This window comes from Bombina bombina, chromosome 4 (genome assembly GCF_027579735.1).
Source record: "Bombina bombina isolate aBomBom1 chromosome 4, aBomBom1.pri, whole genome shotgun sequence".
Lineage (NCBI taxonomy): Eukaryota > Metazoa > Chordata > Amphibia > Anura > Bombinatoridae > Bombina > Bombina bombina.
This window is the reverse complement of record NC_069502.1, coordinates 731,773,148-731,791,618: the sequence shown is the minus strand read 5'-3', so window position 1 is coordinate 731,791,618 and position 18,471 is coordinate 731,773,148. Positions and strand designations below refer to the sequence as shown.

Sequence of the window (18,471 nt, the reverse complement as noted above, 5' to 3'; positions counted from 1 at the left end):
GTAATCTATTGCTCTAACATCAGAAACTCTTTTACAGGAAAGTAAACAGGAAAGTAAACATAACAAAGAAGCTAATTTGCAAGTTAACTGTTTAAGGGAAAGATCTTTATTAGAAGGCCAATTAATAAAGAAATTAATTAATAAATCTACATCCCAAAAATAAGAATGTTTAGGAACCGGAGGTTTTTTAACTCTGATTGCTTTAAGAAGTTTTTTAACAGAAGAAATCTGGCCAATAGGAATATTAGTTAAAGGATAATGTCCTGCCGAAATTGCTGATCGTGCAACATTAATAGACCTGTATGCTAAACTTTTCTTTGAACATAGACGTCAAATAGTTAATTACTTCATTCACAGGAGCTGAAAAGGGATCCAGGTTCCTGCTACTGCACAAATTAGACCATTGGAGCCATGCATATTTGTATAACTTCTTGGTTCCTGGTGCCCAAGATTCTTGGAGTATCGATTTAGCTTCTTCCGAAAGACCCTCAAATGACCTGGATCCCCTGAAATCATCCAGGCAATCAAATGAAGGGATCCCCGAAGAACCAGGTTGTGAGGGTGACCTATCGGGTCCAATAGAAAATCTTGTTGGAAAGGAAGAAGAAGAGGAGGAAGGTAAGACATCTCTAGAAGGGCTGGAAACCAAGACTGGGCTTTACACCAGGTAGTTATTATAAGAATAGAAAGAGGATTCCTCCTGACAAATGAAATTGTTCATGGAATCATTGAAAAAGGAGGGAATGTATAAGCTCCTAGAATTGGCCATTCCTGTAGGAACGCGTCCATCACTAGAGCTAGAGGATCCGGTCTCCAACTGAAAAATTGATTCAGCAGATGAGTCAAGCGAGAGGCAAAGAAGTCTATGGAAAAAGGACCTCTGAGATAAGACAAGATATGAAATATCTTGGGATTCAGTTTCCAATCGCTGGAATCTTGAAGATGGTGAGAATCCCAATCTGCCATAGTGTTGTTCTGACCCAGAATATATTCTGCTTGAATGAGAATATTGTGATCAAAACAAGATTGGATAAATTCTGATGTTAAGTCCAACAATATTTTTGATGTAGTACCCCCCAAATGGTTGAGGTACTTGACAGCAGAAATATTGTCCATCTTGAAAAGAACAGAAATAGGACAATCGGATTGAACAGGACTCTTGACAGCAGAAAAACCTGCTAACAATTCTAAACAATTGATATGGAGGTTCTTTTCTTCTGAAGTCCATTTGCCTCCAGTAATGAGAGGACCAAATCTTGCTCCCCATCCTCAATTGCTGGAATCTGATTCCAAAATAGTCTTGGAAGAACACCCAAAATTTGGCTCTCCCATTCCAGGCTTCTAAATTTGCTAACCACCATGACAATTCTGATCTTTTTTCCTCTGACAAAGAAATCTTGTGACAATAAGAAAAACCTTTTCAAAGATAAAAAATCTTCAGTCTTTCAAGAGCTCTGTAGCTGAAAAAATAGCTTGGATGGATGACGACAGGAGACCAATTATGCAAGCTTAAGTCCGAATTGGAAATTGAGGTATCGTGAGAAAATATGAAATCTCTTACCTTATTTTGTTGACTTTTTCCAAAGGAAGACTCAAAGTAGCCAATTGAGAATCTATTAGAAACCCCAGACATTTTAGAGATTGGGAATGATTGATTTCGGATTTGTTGAAGTTGATTACAAAACCTAAATTCTGAAAGAGAACTATCGTTAAACTGAGATAAGAAGTTAATGAAAGACGATCTTGGTGCATGATGAGGATATCATCTAAATAAATTATAAGACGAACACCTCTCATCCGGAGCCAAGCAACAACAGAGCGAAGAATCTTTGTAAATGCCCAAGGAGCTGAAGAAAGTCTAAAAGGAAGGCATGTGAATTGCCAAAGGTTGTTTTTCCAAAGAAATCTTAAACAAAATGTCTGAAAGAATGGTGAATGGGAATAGAAAGGTATGCATCTTTCAGATCTAGACAGACTAACCAATCTTTTCAAAGAAAACAATCTCTGAGGAGATTAATTCACTCCATTTTGAAATTATTGTATTCTAGATGGTAATTTAGATCCCTGAGGTTTATAACAGGGCGAAAAGAACCCTCTTTCTTTTTTACTAAGAACATGTTGCTGATGTATGACTCTTCGTCTGAAGGAGCTATCTCTATAGCTTGTTTTTTGGATAATTCTGTAATTTATAGATCTAGATAGTGATAGGCTGAATGGGGAAAAATGATGGGATTGGGAAGGTATGACTGATAGGGAATGGATATGAAGTTGAGGTGAAGAGCAGAAACTGCTTGAAGTACCCATGGGTCTTGAGATATGTTTTCCCAATTGTGAATAAATAAGGCAAGTCTGCCTCCTATCTTTTGAGGGAAAGAAAGCATGGAATAACAAATATTCAAATTTACCTGAGAAGGGTCTTCTAGAAGATCTTCCTCTAAATGGTCTGGATGACCATTGTCTACCTCTTGTTGGGAAGGAGTTGTTGAAGGAGGAAGATGGAACTGGGTTGTCTGGTAGAGGGGTCTGGATACATAGTATAAATGGCCAGGAAAGCGGCCCCTTCCTTTCCCGGCCCTGTCAAAAACTCTAGTATTTTGATTAAAGATTTTCTTTGTTTGAGATTTTATCTTGTTCAATGAATTGAGAGAAGAAACATAATTTGACAGTTATTTAAGTCCTGCATTACCAAATAAGTATCCTTTTGGCCTTTTGACCCATTTCAGTGAGTGCGAAATCACTTAATTTAGGGTCAAGTTTCCTCCATAAAATTTGTCTCCTTTGAGAAGACAGGGCTGAATTGGAGTCACCAATCAAATATACAAGGCATTGAACCCATTGTTTAATAATAGTGGGATCAATTTGAGTCTCCTTAGAAATAGCATCCTCGGACAATTCTAGTAATTTAGTTACAGGGCCTAGAGTGTCTAACAACTTGTCCTGACATGCTTTTCAAAACCTGCCAGGTCCTTTGCGAATATTAAAACATCTTGTGCCAATACATTTTAGCAAATTGATATCAATCTCAGGAGTGGCATGAGCTAAATTTGGTAATTCGGGTCTAGGGCATTCTGCCCTTAAAATATTTTTTTATTTTTTAGATAATGGTCTCCTGATATAGTAAGCTTTAAATTTAGAAACCCTTTTTCATGGTCTCCAATTAGAAGATCTAGGGTGTTCAATGTCATCTGGGTCTAGGTAGTATTGCCCAGCATTGTCTAGTAATCTAGGTTTCTTAGACTTTTTAGGTTTTTTGGACCTCTTAAATTTAGGAGAATCACCATTAGAGGATGATGAGTTAGAAACATCCTCATACAATGAATCATCATCTTTAATATCATGACATTTTTTAGAATAATTGGAGTCTTCCAACTGAGATGTTGAAACAATGTCAACGTCATTTTTGCTCTTAGTTATATGTTTCTTAATTTTTTCTATGGAATGCTTAGAATTGCAGAAAAATCCTGCAATTTTTTGGGCAGTGCAGACTCATTGTCTGTACCAGGCAGACCTTTAGTAATTAATAATTACATTGTAGCTATTTTAGGATTTATATTTATTTTACATGTAACTTTGTATTTATTTTAGCTAGTTAGAATAGTTATTAAATAGTTATTAACTATTTAATAACTACCTAGCTAAAGAAATATGTATTAATTACATTGTAGCTATCTTAGGGTTTATTTTACAGGTAAGTATTTAGTTTTAAATAGGAATAATTTATTTAATGATAGTGTAGTGTTAGGTGTAATTGTAACTTAGGTTAGTTTTTATTTTACAGGTACATTTCTCTTTATTTTAACTAGGTAGCTATTAAATAGTTATTAACTATTTAATAGCTATTGTACCTAGTTAAAATAAATTGAAATTTGCCTGTAAAATAAAAATAAATCCTAAAATAGCTACAATATAATTATTATTTATATTGTAGCTATATTAGGGTTTATTTTACAGGTAAGTATTTATTTTTAAATAGGATTAATTTAGTTAATAAGAGTTATAATATTTAGATGTATTTAATTAATATTTGAGTTATAATGCCACAGCTTACCTTGTCTTTCTAGGGAGGCATGTTCTTTGTGATATAAGCTTTTTATTATACCCAAATAACCCCCCCCCCCTCCCACGTAATAAACCTCCTAGCTTAGGAGGGTTAACTACGCAGTTTATCTTGTCTATACCGCATCCTAACTACATTCTTTCTATCAGTTTTCAAATAACATACTTACATATTTCACCATATTACTTATACTTAAGAAAGAATTCCTCCTTTACAGTGCTTACAACTTTTCAGGGTTCATGAGTTGCCCCTTGGGTAATTGGAGGAAATTATAATTACACTTGTTAAAAAGAGGTTCTGACTTTAATATGTACTATAACATTTATGCTGTTCTAAAAATGTGTTTTCTATTGTTAAGATATCTTCACAATGTAACAATCAGCAATATGTCACTCCATATATTTGTTGTACATCATTATATTATTGTACTTGTTAAAAACCTCAATAAAAATATATTTATAAAAAACAAATATAAATAAAAAATAAAATGGGATTAAAAATAAAATGGAGATTAAATAGATCAATAGGGAACAATGTATATAAACAATTTGAGAAACATGAAATTATATAATTAAATATTATTGTTCAGCAAAGTGAAAAGAGGTTTAGATGTAATACCTCTGCCCACTTATACCTTTGGATATTATCTGATTGGCTGTTTACATATTGCATAACATGCACCTGTAATCTTAATTGTTCCATTTTTCTGTATACTTTATTCAAATTTGTCAATGCTTTTAAGTGCTGTCTTTTCAGTAAATGGAAAGTTATTGCAAAATAGTAGTCTCTGTCCTTGTAATAAAATCGGTTTATTTGGTTTATGTCTGAACTTTGTATGTTTATTTTGTAAGTTTTTTTTTCTCTGAAGAAGACACAAATTCCCAGTTTTGTGAACTACAAAACCAAAAATATGTGATAATATTTTCTAGATAGAAAAAATACCCTAATTATCTTACAGAAACCTCTGGTAGAGCATGACATTATAATGAATTTACCAAAAAATTAAACATTACAGCCATGAATATACAGCCTCATGCTGCATAATTAAAAAACAAATCCTTATTTCTGGATGAATAACCTTTATATTATAATGTATTCTCAAAGTGATTGTAAACTTTAACAAACTAAAAGCCCAGTATTAAATAATAATCTTAAAAAACAGGGGCAATTTAATTCATTAAAGTTTACAAGGAAATTATTAATTAAAATATTTACTTTTTGGGGGGTGGAGCCAACCGCCGAAGAGGCCAGACGTGTCTGAGTAGAACTCCTGGCTTGTGGACTAAAAAATTGGAAATAACTCAATATTACAAACTTGATCTCCTATTAAAGTGCCCAAGATCTCATATTTACCCCCATAAGAATGTAAGGCAGAAAGAAGCCCTATGCAGAAGATGGACGCAAAGCTTTAGGTCTTCAACTATGCCATGTGGTAAGCGCTGTCATTTTGCCTACCGGGTCCTCTTACATCGGCAATCTATATTAAATAAGGAACCAGACGATCGCAATATAACCCCTCCCTGGGTCTCCGGATCAGAATAACAACTACTATTCTACATAATTAAGACCGGAAGTGGACTTACTTACAAGTTACTCACTTAATGTACTTGCGGTGTAGTACTAATATGAAGGCTGTGGAGGCCTGGGAACAACATACCCGATTGCTCATTGATGGGCACTTCCAGAACCTTAAGATGGGCCTTACCTCACTATTATTCTCCCTGTTACAGCGGCCGCTACAAATTACAGATACCTTAAACCCTGAGTAGAACAGTGGTGATGGTGTCGCATTTGCACACGCACCTCAGCGGAAAGGAGAAACTTTCCCAGGTGGATCGTCGCTAAACTCCCTGTACTCCGACCATAAGAAGACATTGGTTGCAGGTTGTCCCCTACTGGAGGGTCCGGTGGTAGATCTGAAAGTAGAAGAATTGTTGAACTCTAAAGGACCTCCATTACAAGTTGCCACAGCATCTGTTGAACTCTGTGGCATCCGATATATCTTTTCATACAGAACCGGCTGGTTAGAGACTCCCTTATGAGTTATCCTTGTGAAATCTCACAATGTAGCAGGAGTCGCTACTTTCGGATCAGGAATATGCCCTTCCCAAATACAGACCTCTGCTCTCAGTAACGCAATTACTCCAGAGTGAAAGATTATTATTGGGATATACACTGTTCCTGACCTACTTTGAAGTGGGCAAGTACTGTCAATAAATGAGGAACTTCACCGGACTCTTCTCAACTAACTAATATATAACTTTTAGAAGACAATGTTATTAGGATATTGGTAGAATTATATTTGTTATCTCTATTTACTATATATACTGTATATACATTAGGGCCTTTTCATCCTGATGTAATCGTTTACAATTTATTTAGACTACTCTCCTAATAATTTAACCTAGAAGCGACTCATCTAATTTTGTAGCTTCATATCACCTTCACTTACACGTTTCTAAACATATCATATTTTAATCTTTCTCCAGCACATCATTCACCCTAAGTATTAATATTTACAAGTCAGCTATTCAGCCTTTAGATCTTTAAAATAAACCATATGGTATTACATACAATGCAGAATTAAGTGCCAGCATTTCCTTATTGGCAATTTTGGCCACAGGATTAAACTATTGTATAATGGTGTTATCCCAAAGCACGGCTTAAACTAGTGACTTAATTCTAGTATTGACATCTACGTACTTTCTTCAGGCCAGACCTAAATTGAAGAGGGACTTATAGTAATCCTTTATGAAGATTGGTTTATCTATATACAGTTTTCCATTTTGATTTGTTTTATTGATGCCCGACATGTAGGTACTGATAAAGATTTCTTAGACAGGAATAACCTCTTAAATATCTTTAATTTTGATGTACATTATAATTCAATGTATACTCTTTTTGTAGTTCTATAAACCCTGTGGGTAAAGCTAAATATGTATAGACCTGTTTTATAGTGTAATTTGGGCTACATGCAGTTTGCATAATGGGGCTGCTCTCTCTATATTAAGCCCACATTATCTTTTCAGTATATACAAACAAGTTTATGTAGATACCTACCACCCTAATATATTTACCTTTAACGTATTAGGGATTGGATGTTGACTATCCACTTATGCTCTCTAAAAAGTTGGGTATCATACATACTGTTTCAGTTCACATGACTAACTACCTCTTAATTTTGCAGAGTCTATTATATTCTCCTCCTTTTTTGTTGCAGAAACTTGTTAACCCATATGACTCCCCTGCCGCCGGGTATAGGGCCCATACCCAGAAAGCAGGATATACTACTACGAGATGGAGTAAACCAATTTTTTTCTCTAGTATCATAGTGCTGATGCACCCATAATTTGACCCTGAGATAATATAACCAACAGTATACCTTATCATTTCAAAGAAAGTCTTAGTCCCATGACATATCTAGAAGTAAGTCTTATTTTAATCACAATTTTTTACTCATTAGTATTTAAACAGATATATTATAACAAGCCCACTAATACCCAATTAGTTCATAGGCCTTATAAGAGCACTTTCATTTTGCTAACTGGCCGGATACCTCACCCCCATATAGTACTCTGGCATCCTTTGACCCTGACCAGAAACTTATCTCACGGTTTACCTTGATAAATACGGCACTAACACCTAGATTACGAGTTTTGAGCGCTATAGGGAAAGTAAAGAATGCCACAAAAGTTGCGTTATTTAACCCCCTATAGCGCTGCCATTACAAGTTTAAAAAAAACCTGGCTTGTGCTGGCGATATGGCTGCGTTGACCTCCATACCGCACACAAAAGCAGTCGTGTTCTGACGTGCTAGTGCATGCTTCCCCCACAGACATCAATGGGGTGAGCTGGCAAAAAAAAGTTTAACACCTGTGATCGCGGAAACAAAAGCTCCATAATGCAGCCCCATTGATATCTATGGGGAAAAAAAAATAACGTTTAAACCTAACACCCTAACATAAACCCTACGTCTGCTGCCCCCACATCGCAGACACCTGCCTAGAGTTATTAACCCCTAATCTGCCGCTCCCGATATTGCTGCCACCTAAATTAAATAATTAACCCCTAATCTGCCGCTCCCAGACCCGATATCGTCTCCACTATACTAAAGTTATTAACCCCTATTCCGCAGCAGCCCCAACATCGCCGCACCTATATTAAAGTTTTTAACCCCTATTCCATCGCTCCCGATATCGCCGCTACCTAAATAAAGCTATTAACCCCTAAACCTCTGGCCTCCCACATCACTACCACTAAATAAACCTATTAGCCCCTAAACCGCCAGCCCCCCACATCGCAACAACCTAAATTAAACTATTAACCCCTAAACCTAACCCTAACACCCCCTAACTTTAAAATAATTAAAATAGATCTAAATTAAATTTACAATTATTAACTAAATAATACCTAGTTAAAACTAAATATTTACCTGTGAAATAAAACCTAAGCTAGCTAAAATATAACTAATAACACTGAGAAAATGTTAGAACTGTTAAGCTTTAGAAACCAGAGCCTCCCTTACTAGTGCTGTCTATCACAAAAAAAAAACCTCCACAAATAGGATAGACAAAAATTTAAAAAAGTGTGAAGGGGGTGTCTACAGCTGTCTGGTATATGGTGGTCAATCACTTATATTGAATATAATAATAAAATTGGTAATATTGTGATGTAACAGTAATACTGAAAGTTTTAAAAGTGAGTAACGTATGAAGTGTAATTAAGTGTTTATAAATTGTGTAAATATGAACTAATAGGTGTACAGAATAGCAATAAAATAGATAATATATAAATACAATGTATCAGTAATGTATACTTATAAAAAACACTGTAATAAAAGTGCCCCCTCCTCACTTTTTCAATTTTTGTCTACAATATAACTAATAGTTACATTGTAGCTAGCTTAGGTTTTATTTTTATTTCACAGGTAAGTTTGTATTTATTGTAACTAGGTAGATTAGTTAGTAAATAGTTATTAACTATTTACTAACTACCTAGTTAAAATAAATACAAACTTACCTGTTAAATAAAATTTTATCCGCCTTACACTAAAACCTAACATTACAAAAATAAAAAAAACCTACCTTACAAAAAATAAATAAACCTACCATTACAGAAAAAAATTTAATTATCCAAAAAAATAAAGATTAATCCTATTCTAATACCCTTAAAAAATACCCCAAAATAAAAAAGCCTAATCTAGAATAAACTACCAAGGGCCCTGGGGTTTTTTACTGTGGGTTTTACTGTTGGGGGTGTCTCTGTGGTTTTTTTACAGGTAAAAGAGCTGATATATTTGGAGCAATGCCCCACAAAAGGCCCTTTTAAGGGTCATTGGTAGGTTATTGTAGGCTAGGTTGTTTTTTTTTATTTTGGGTGGGCTTTTTTATTTTGATAGGGTTATTAGATTAGGTGTAATTCTTTTTTATTTTGTATATTTTTGTTTATTTTTTGTAATTTAGTGTTTGTTATTTTTTGTAACTTAGCATTTTTTATTTTTTGTAATTAGATACTTTGTAATTTTTAGAGTAGTGTTAGGATTTTTTTAATGTGTAGTTTAGTTTAATTTAATTGGTAGTTAGTTTAATTTTAGTATAATAATTATATTAATTTAATTGTTAGTTTAAACTTAGTTTTTTTTTAATTTGACAGGTAAGGTTTAATTTAATTTAAACTAGGGGAATTGTAATTTTAATATAAAGTTAGGGGGTTCTTAGGTTTAGGGGTAAATAGTTTAATTTAGTTTATTTCGATGTGGGGGCTTTTCGGTTTAGGGGTTAATAGTTTAGTTTAGTATATTTCGTTGTGGGGGGCTTGCGATTTAGGGGTTAATAGGTTTAGTATAGTGGCAGCAGTGTTGGACTTTAGTATAGCGGGGGCGATGTGGGTGGACGGCAGATTAGGGGTTAATAACATTTAAATAGTGTTTGTGATGCGGGAGGGTGGCAGTTTAGGGGTTAATAAGTTTATTATAGTGGTGACGATGTCGGGGAGCGGCTGAATAGGGGTTAATATTTTTTTAAAGTGGAGGCGATCTCAGGAGCGGCAGATTAGGGGTTAATATATTTATTATAGTGTTTGCGATGCGGGAGGGCCTCGGTTTAGGAGTTAATAGGTAGTTTATGGGTGTTAGTGTACTTTTTAACACATTAGTTATGAAATTTATGTTACAGCTTTGTAGCGTAACACTCATAACTACTGACTTTAGAGGGCGTTACAGATCTTGTCGTTTTAGGCTGTAATGCTCGCTTTTTAGCCTCACCGCAAAACTCGTAATACAGGCGCTATGGAAATCCTATGAAAAAAACGTAATTTTTAAGACAGCGGTACTGACGTTGCAGTACAAGCTAAAAGGCTTTCGGTACACCTATACCGACAAGACTTGTAATGGCTGCATTAGGAAAAATTAAGCGTTATGGGCCACAACGCTGCTAATTGACTCATAACGCAAAACTCATAATCTAGGTGTTAATGTTCTAGTCCTCTAACTAACTATCCATATTTAAGCTGTTTCCACATATTCCTATATAGCAGGATTGAAAATATACTATCTCTCGTCTCACAGCATTATTGGGCCAAACAAGGCATACTTTTAAAATACAAACAAAATCAGATTGAGCTCGCATTCTATTGGCTGTTCCGATCAGCCAATAGAATGCAAGCTCAATCTGATTGGCTGATTGGATCAGCCAATCGGATTGAACTTGATTCTGATTGGCTGATTCCATCAGCCAATCAGAATATTCCTACCTTAATTCCGATTGGCTGATAGAATCCTATCAGCCAATCGGAATTCGAGGGACGCCATCTTGGATGACGTCCCTTAAAGGAACCGTCATTCTGCAGTTGGACGTCGCCGGAAGAAGATGGGTCCGTGGTGGAGGTCTTCAGGATGGAGCCGGTCGTCATCGGATGAAGATAGAAGATGCCGCTTGGATCAAGATGGTTGCTGGTCCGTTTCGCCTCTTCTTCCCGGATAGGATGAAGACTTTGGAGCCTCTTCTGGACCTCTTCAGGCACCGGATGATGGATCGCCAACCCCCGCTTGGGTTGGATGAAGATTTTGGAGCCAGGACGGATCGGTGATACCTGGTGAGGTGAAGACAAGGTAGGATGATCTTCAGGGGCTTAGTGTTAGGTTTATTTAAGGGGGGTTTGGGTTAGATTAGGGGTATGTGGGTGGAGGGTTGTAATGTTGGGGGGGGTATTGTATGTTTTTTTTTTACAGGCAAAAGAGCTGAACTGCTCGGGGCATGCCCCGCAAAGGGCCCTGTTCAGGGCTGGTAAGGTAAAAGAGCTTTTAACTTTAGTAATTTAGAATAGGGTAGGGCATTTTTTATTTTGGGGGGCTTTGTTGTTTTATTAGGGGGCTTAGAGTAGGTGTAATTAGTTTAAAATTGTTGTAATATTTTTCTTATGTTTGTAGATATTTTTTTATTTTTTGTAACTTAGTTCTTTTTTATTTTTTGTACTTTAGCAAGTTTATTTAATTGTATTTATTTGTAGATATTGTATTTAATTAATTTATTGATAGTGTAGTGTTAGGTTAATTGTAGGTAGTTTATTTAATTAATTTATTGATAGTGTAGTGTTAGGTTAATTGTAGGTAATTGTAGGTAGTTTATTTAATTAATTTATTGATAGTATAGTGTTAGTTTTAATTGTAACTTAGGTTAGGATTTCTTTTACAGGTAAATTTGTAATTATTTTAACTATTTTAGCTATTAAATAGTTCTTAACTATTTAATAGCTATTGTACCTGGTTAAAATAAATACAAAGTTACCTGTAAAATAAATATAAATCCTAAAATAGCTATAATATAGATATAATTTATATTGTAGCTATATTAGGATTTATTTTACAGGTAAGTATTTAGCTTTAAATAGGAATAATTTATTTAATAAGAGTTAATTTATTTCGTTAGATTTAAATTATATTTAACTTAGGGGGGTGTTAGTGTTAGGGTTAGACTTAGCTTTAGGGGTTAATCCATTTATTAGAATAGCGGTGAGATCCGGTCGGCAGATTAGGGGTTAATAATTGAAGTTAGGTGTCGGCGATGTTAGGGAGGGCAGATTAGGGGTTAATACTATTTATTATAGGGTTAGTGAGGCGGATTAGGGGTTAATAACTTTATTATAGTAGCGCTCAGGTCCGCTCGGCAGATTAGGGGTTAATAAGTGTAGGCAGGTGGAGGCGACGTTGAGGGGGGCAGATTAGGGGTTAATAAATATAATATAGGGGTCGGCGATGTTAGGGAACCAGATTAGGGGTACATAGGGATAATGTAAGTAGCGGCGGTTTACGGAGCGGAAGATTAGGGGTTAATAATAATATGCAGGGGTCAGCGATAGCGGGGGCGGCAGATTAGGGGTTAATAAGTGTAAGGTTAGGGGTGTTTAGACTCGGGGTACATGTTAGAGTGTTAAGTGCAGACGTAGGAAGGGTTACCGCATAGCAAACAATGGGGCTGCGTTAGGAGCTGAACGCGGCTTTTTTGCAGGTGTTAAGGTTTTTTTTCAGCTCAAACAGCCCCATTGTTTCCTATGGGGGAATCATGCACGAGCACATTTTTGAGGCTGGCCGCGTCCGTAAGCAACTCTGGTATCGAGAGTTGAAGCTGCGTTAAAAATGCTCTACGCTCCTTTTTTGGAGCCTAACGCAGCCTTTATGTGGACTCTCAATACCAGAGTTATTTTTATGGTGCGGCCAGAAAAAAGCCGGCGTTAGTTTTTCGGGTCGTTACCGACAAAACTCCAAATCTAGCCGTTAATTTCAAGGAATTATTCGACTAGATACCAGAAAGTCAGATTTGCTCATGCTCAGATCAGCCAGAATAAAACCTAGGTTTCAAAGATGTCGGCTCCCATATCACACTGGGGCAGGGGCTAAATTGAAAATGTTGAAGTGCTCATTATGCAAGAAAACAAGTACGTTTGCATTTTTTCTTTTCTTTACACAATCTCTTTCTTTTTATGTTTACTTTAATTTAACATATTTGTTTTTAACAAAGGAGCACTGTTTAATATTCCTTAAAATAAAAAAAAAATGATTTAAATAAATAAAAATTGATTTTTATCCACCCTTTGAATATATCATTCTACCTAGCATTTATTTATTTTTTTAAAGTTCCTCTAACAAAAGGTTGCTCAAACCTTTTATTAGCTCCGTGATTGGTATCTTTTATATGCCCCCACTCTGATATTGTAGCCTGCTATGCCACTGAATCGTGACATTTCTAACTAATGCCCTTTTTTCTCATTCACAGGTATGGAAGGAAAATTACATATCTTATATGCGCTTTTGGAGCAGGATTAAGTGGAGTTATAGCAGCAATTGCACCAAACTTTTATGTGTTTGTATTTTTTCGATTTCTGCAAGGTTTCTTTGGCAAGGGGACATGGATGACATGCTATGTTATAGGTAAGACACATTTTCCATAGATTCAGAGACAGATATGTTTATTCTGTGTACTGCTTTTTTATTTTCAGTTGTATTTCTTTGTGCTTAAATAAAAATGGCAAATTTGTATTAGTAATGTGTTCTGCTTATGGCTTCAATCACAACTTTAAAGTCCAATTTGGCCCAGCACAACAATTTCAAGCTTTTTTTTCTTTTTCCTTTAGTGTGATGCATGTGGAGGGGGTTATTGCCTCCCCCCTGAATTATAGGAAATGCAACAATTTACACAGCACCACTTAAAAAATGCTTAGTTTATTGATACAAGTACAAACAATGCAACTTTTCAGCCCCACTGGCCTTAATCCTGCATATTTTCCACATTACAACAGCCTCTTACTTATAGGCCTAATAATTATCCATTAATTACCAACAGGTGAATACCTGGAACATGTTACCTGTCTCTTACTCTATGTTGTCCCATCATATGCTAATCTATTCATAAAGGCCTTTGAAGAGACGTATGTCTATGCCAATGATTTGATTTAAAGACTTTGGCACAGCCTGGTGGCGGTTTATAGATGATGTCTTTGGCGTATGGCGGGGTAGCATTGAGACCCTTATGGATTTTATACAGGCCCTCAATTCAGCACTTACAGGGATAGAATTTACATTAACCTTCAGTGAGGTGCAAGTAGATTTTCTGGATTCCAGAATATACAAGGAGGTAGGAGGTGTAAAAGCAGACCTGTACAGGAAAGACACAGATAGAAACACTTTGCTGACATTTGACAGCTTTCATCCTATCAAACTCAAGGAGTCCCTCCCTACGAGTAAGCTGTTGAGGGTCAATAGAATTGTGAGTGATCCCCAAATTTGTACCCAAAGAATGAAAGAGATGGGACAGAGATTTACACAAATGGGGTACCCACAACATCTAATACACAAAGAAATACCTAAAGTGGGGAGGGGTGAAAATAATGTGGAAAGAAACAGGAGAATTCAAGAGGAGACTAAAATAGTGTTTACCTCACAATTCAATTTCTATAGTGAGAACATAGCTAGAATAATAAGGAAACACTGGGCTATCTTAAAAGATTGTAACAAGGATGTTAATGCTTTTCAGCAAAAACCCATGATGGCCTATAGGAGAGTGAAAAATTTAAGGGACCACCTAGTAAGGTCTGATGTTGGGCCAGAGAAAACCATTAGGCAGAGTTATATTACACAGAATTCTTACCCATGTTTAAGCTGTTCAAATTGCCATTCAATGATCAAGGGCACAGAATTTGTTCACCCCAGAACAGGGCATAAATTCAAAATGAAAGGGTATTACACATGTGAAACCGCATATATTGTGTATTTGATAAAATGCCCATGTTCCATGATCTACATAGGGGAATCGACTAGAAAAGCTAGAGAACGCATCAACCAGCACAAATCAAACATAAGTTGTGGTAACACTGAAGCACCAGTATCACATCATTTTCTAAAAGCAGGTCACAGTATCAGCCAACTGAGGTGGCAAATAATAGATCATATAGAAAGACTTGGGGGGGGGGGGAGAGAGAAGATTCTCAAACAAAAAGAAACCGTTTGGATACACCAATTGGAAAGTATGCACCCCAAGGGGCTAAATAGGGAGATTGATTTCTCAGTATTTGCTTAATGCTAGAGGAAGTTAGTGATGTATCTGACTGCTGCTCAAAATATGTTACCATTGTTGTTATGATTAATATGAAAATGTACCACTAGATGGAGTAAAAGACAGCTAACATGTTCCAGGTATTCACCTGTTGGTAATTAATTGATAATTGCTAAGCATTTAAGTAAAAGGCTGTAGTAATGTGGAAAATATGCATGATTAAGGCCAATGGGCCAAAACGTTGTATAAATAAAATAAGCATTTTTTTACCACAACTGGTACTATCTAATATGCTTTATATGCCAACCCCTACATAAAATGGAAAAGTGGATTATATATAAGTATATGTGAATTATGTAACAAAGCTTCACCTTTCTGCTTCTAAGATCTGTTTAAAGTAACATGCATAGTAACATAGTAGATGAGGTTGAAAAAAAGGCAGACAGATGCCAGTACCTAAGATGGCGCCTTACAGTTAGAGGGGGAGGTTTAGAGAGCTGGTTGGGGGGGGATTAGAGAGGTTGGGGTAAAGGGGGATCCTACACTGCAGAAATTATAAAAATATTAAAAAATAATGTTATACTTTAAAAAACAACAACTTATTTTTATACTGGCAAACTGTCTGCCAGTGCCTAAGATGGGGGTTACCAGTGGGGGGAGGGAAGAGAGCTGTTTGGGAGGGATCAGGTGTTAGGAAGTGTCAGGTGGGAGGCTAATCTCTACACTAAAGCTAAAATTAACTAGTTAAGCTACCTGATTAACCCCTTCACTGAAGTGAATAATAGAAGTGTGGTGCACAGCTGCAAATAGCGGCCTTCTAATTACCAAAAAGCAATGGCAAAGCCATATATGTCTGCTATTTCTGAACAAAGGGAATCCCAGAGAAACTTTTACAAACATGTGTGCCATTATTGCACAAGTAGTATGTAAATATTTTATGTGAGAAACCCAAAGTTTGTGAAAAAAGTACCAATTTTTTTTTTTTTATTTGATTGCATTTGGCGCCGGCGGTAAAATAGTGGCATGAAATATACCAAAATGGGCGTAGATCAATACCTTGGGTTTATCCACTTAAAAAATATATATAGTTTGGATAGGTAAATAAAAAAAAAAAGCAAGACTATTTCTGTTTCAATTGAGTGATAGCAAATATTCTGAAAATGATCTGGTATTTTGAGCAAGTTTTTCTCTGAAAGTCCCGGGGTTAAAATACATATACGAATATTTATATAGATATAGATATATACAGATGAATAGGAATATCTATTTATAAATACATAGAACGTATTCTGCTGTGTACAGAACATTGGAATGTGAAATATTTACAGTTAATACACAGTTTAATACTTTATTAAGTATGAATATTGCATAAATATGGTTTTACATGTTTTCCTCTACTTAACTGCAAAGGGCTCCAATGCACACACACACATATATGTGTATTTATGTGTCTAGTTTAGGTTTTTATACTTAATTAAAACTACCCTGTATGCTCACTGATATTGAAAAGAATAATTTTCCTATAATGATTATTGATGCAAAACTGATAAAGCAATTGAATACAGAGAATGTGAGTTAGGAGGGGGGATAACAAAACCTCACAGGTGAATTAACTAAAATGATTAATGCAAGCCTCCCTGGGAAAAGTGGAATAAGTACAATTTTGTGATGTATTTTACAGCAAAAGGAAAAAAAATAAATAAAGAATGTATAGTGGAATAATGTTTAATTTTCAATAATGAAACATTTTATATGTTGTTGAAATGCCGAGTTAAATGGTCCTTTAACCCCTTAACGACCAGAGCAGTACCCTTATGGCGCTGGTTGGTTAATCCTTAAGGACCAGCGCCATACAGGGATGTCCTGGGCTTTTAGCACACCTCTGGGCCCGGTGTCCGCACTATTTCTGCATGCCTCAGAAGTGTGGCAGAGCAAAAATATCATAATGAAGGCTACGCCAGGCTAGCGACCGCAGGAACAGGCTGTCCCTATGATCCCATAACTGTCAGGGGGTGCCTCCATTCATTAGATACACACTGCAATCAGGATGTATCTCATGCTGCTGCTGGTAGTCTGCATGTGAGGTTATCCAGCAGCAGTACAGTATCTGTCAAAAATAACATTTACTCTGTATGAAATTACTGTGACAGGGTTAAAGGGTTAAACATATTGGGCTAGATTACAAGTAAATCGATATATATCGCTTTCATGAAAGCGATATTAGCGCTCCACTTTGTAATACCAGCGCACAAGTTATTACAACTTAGCAGCATTGCGCTTACGAGAGCGTGTTTCCATAGACTCCTATGGGAGCTTCGTTCTGATGCCGCCAGTTCCAGCGAAGGGGGTAAGTCGCGCTGCGATAGCAGCAAATATAAATATACAGTATATGTATATGCTGACTGATATACATATATATTTTAGTGTTAATATGTGTATAAACACATAAATATATATGTACATAAGCATATACATATACATTTACTGGGAACACACAGTTCCCATCTACCACAATGTAAAGGCATTTTCCAGTGTCGTTTTCTTTCTAACACCCCACTCCCACCGACTTTAACCCCAAAATGCTGCCTAGTAATTTTATTAAAACACAACATTCAAAAACTATAGCTCTCAAAGTGCATGCACATTCCATGCCTATCTCAGTATGCTGTCAAGAAAGGAGGTACATTTCAAGAAAGCATACCAAGAGAAAGAGCTACGTTTGATAATATAAGTACATTTGAATTTTAGTTTTACACATTAAAAAAAAAATCTGAAAAATTAAAGTTTAATTTTGACTTCCATGCCTACTTAAGAAGATAGACCTATGTGACATTTCTACTTGAGCTGTGACATTTCCATGGCAATATGCTACATGCTAGTAGACTGAAGCAATTGTTGATGTAAAAGGGACAACAAACACTGAGATTTTCAAATAAAATTTATAAACATATTAGTAAAATAACTTTATTTATTTTCTCCTCTTAACCTTCAATCTAATGCTGAAAATGGTGAGTTTTCCAGTTCCTGTTAAAACCAAAAGTGAAGACTCCAGACTGCAGTAGTTGGTTGCACACTCTAGTGACACAATTATAATAAAATGTAATCCAGATTGCATCCTATATGTGTTCTTTTTGTTATGAGAAATAAACATTTGTAGTACAGGTATGAAATATAATGATCTAATTATACTGATCTGGTGAGGGCTGAATCTTGTATGTTTAATTATAGTAAAAAGATAGCCATAAACGTGCTGCAATAGATTAATGGGAATTTAAGTAATGATACTGGTGTTCAGCTGGGTTGGAATCCAATAGCAGATACAGGCAGGCAGATGTTAAACAAGCAGTGACAGTGCTTGCAAATTAGAGA

At 35.8% G+C, this 18,471-nt stretch overlaps 1 protein-coding gene across 1 annotated transcript in view; it reads left to right on the top strand.

Annotated features, from left to right (window-relative positions):
- The window catches only part of SLC22A3 (solute carrier family 22 member 3), a 411,481-nt gene that overhangs the window by 222,269 nt on the left and 170,741 nt on the right, over window positions 1-18,471 (top strand). Inside the window, exon 3 of the mRNA XM_053710942.1 lies at window positions 13,327-13,481. Within this exon, the coding sequence (XP_053566917.1) occupies window positions 13,327-13,481 (155 nt within the window). The remainder of the gene's footprint in view (window positions 1-13,326; window positions 13,482-18,471) is intronic.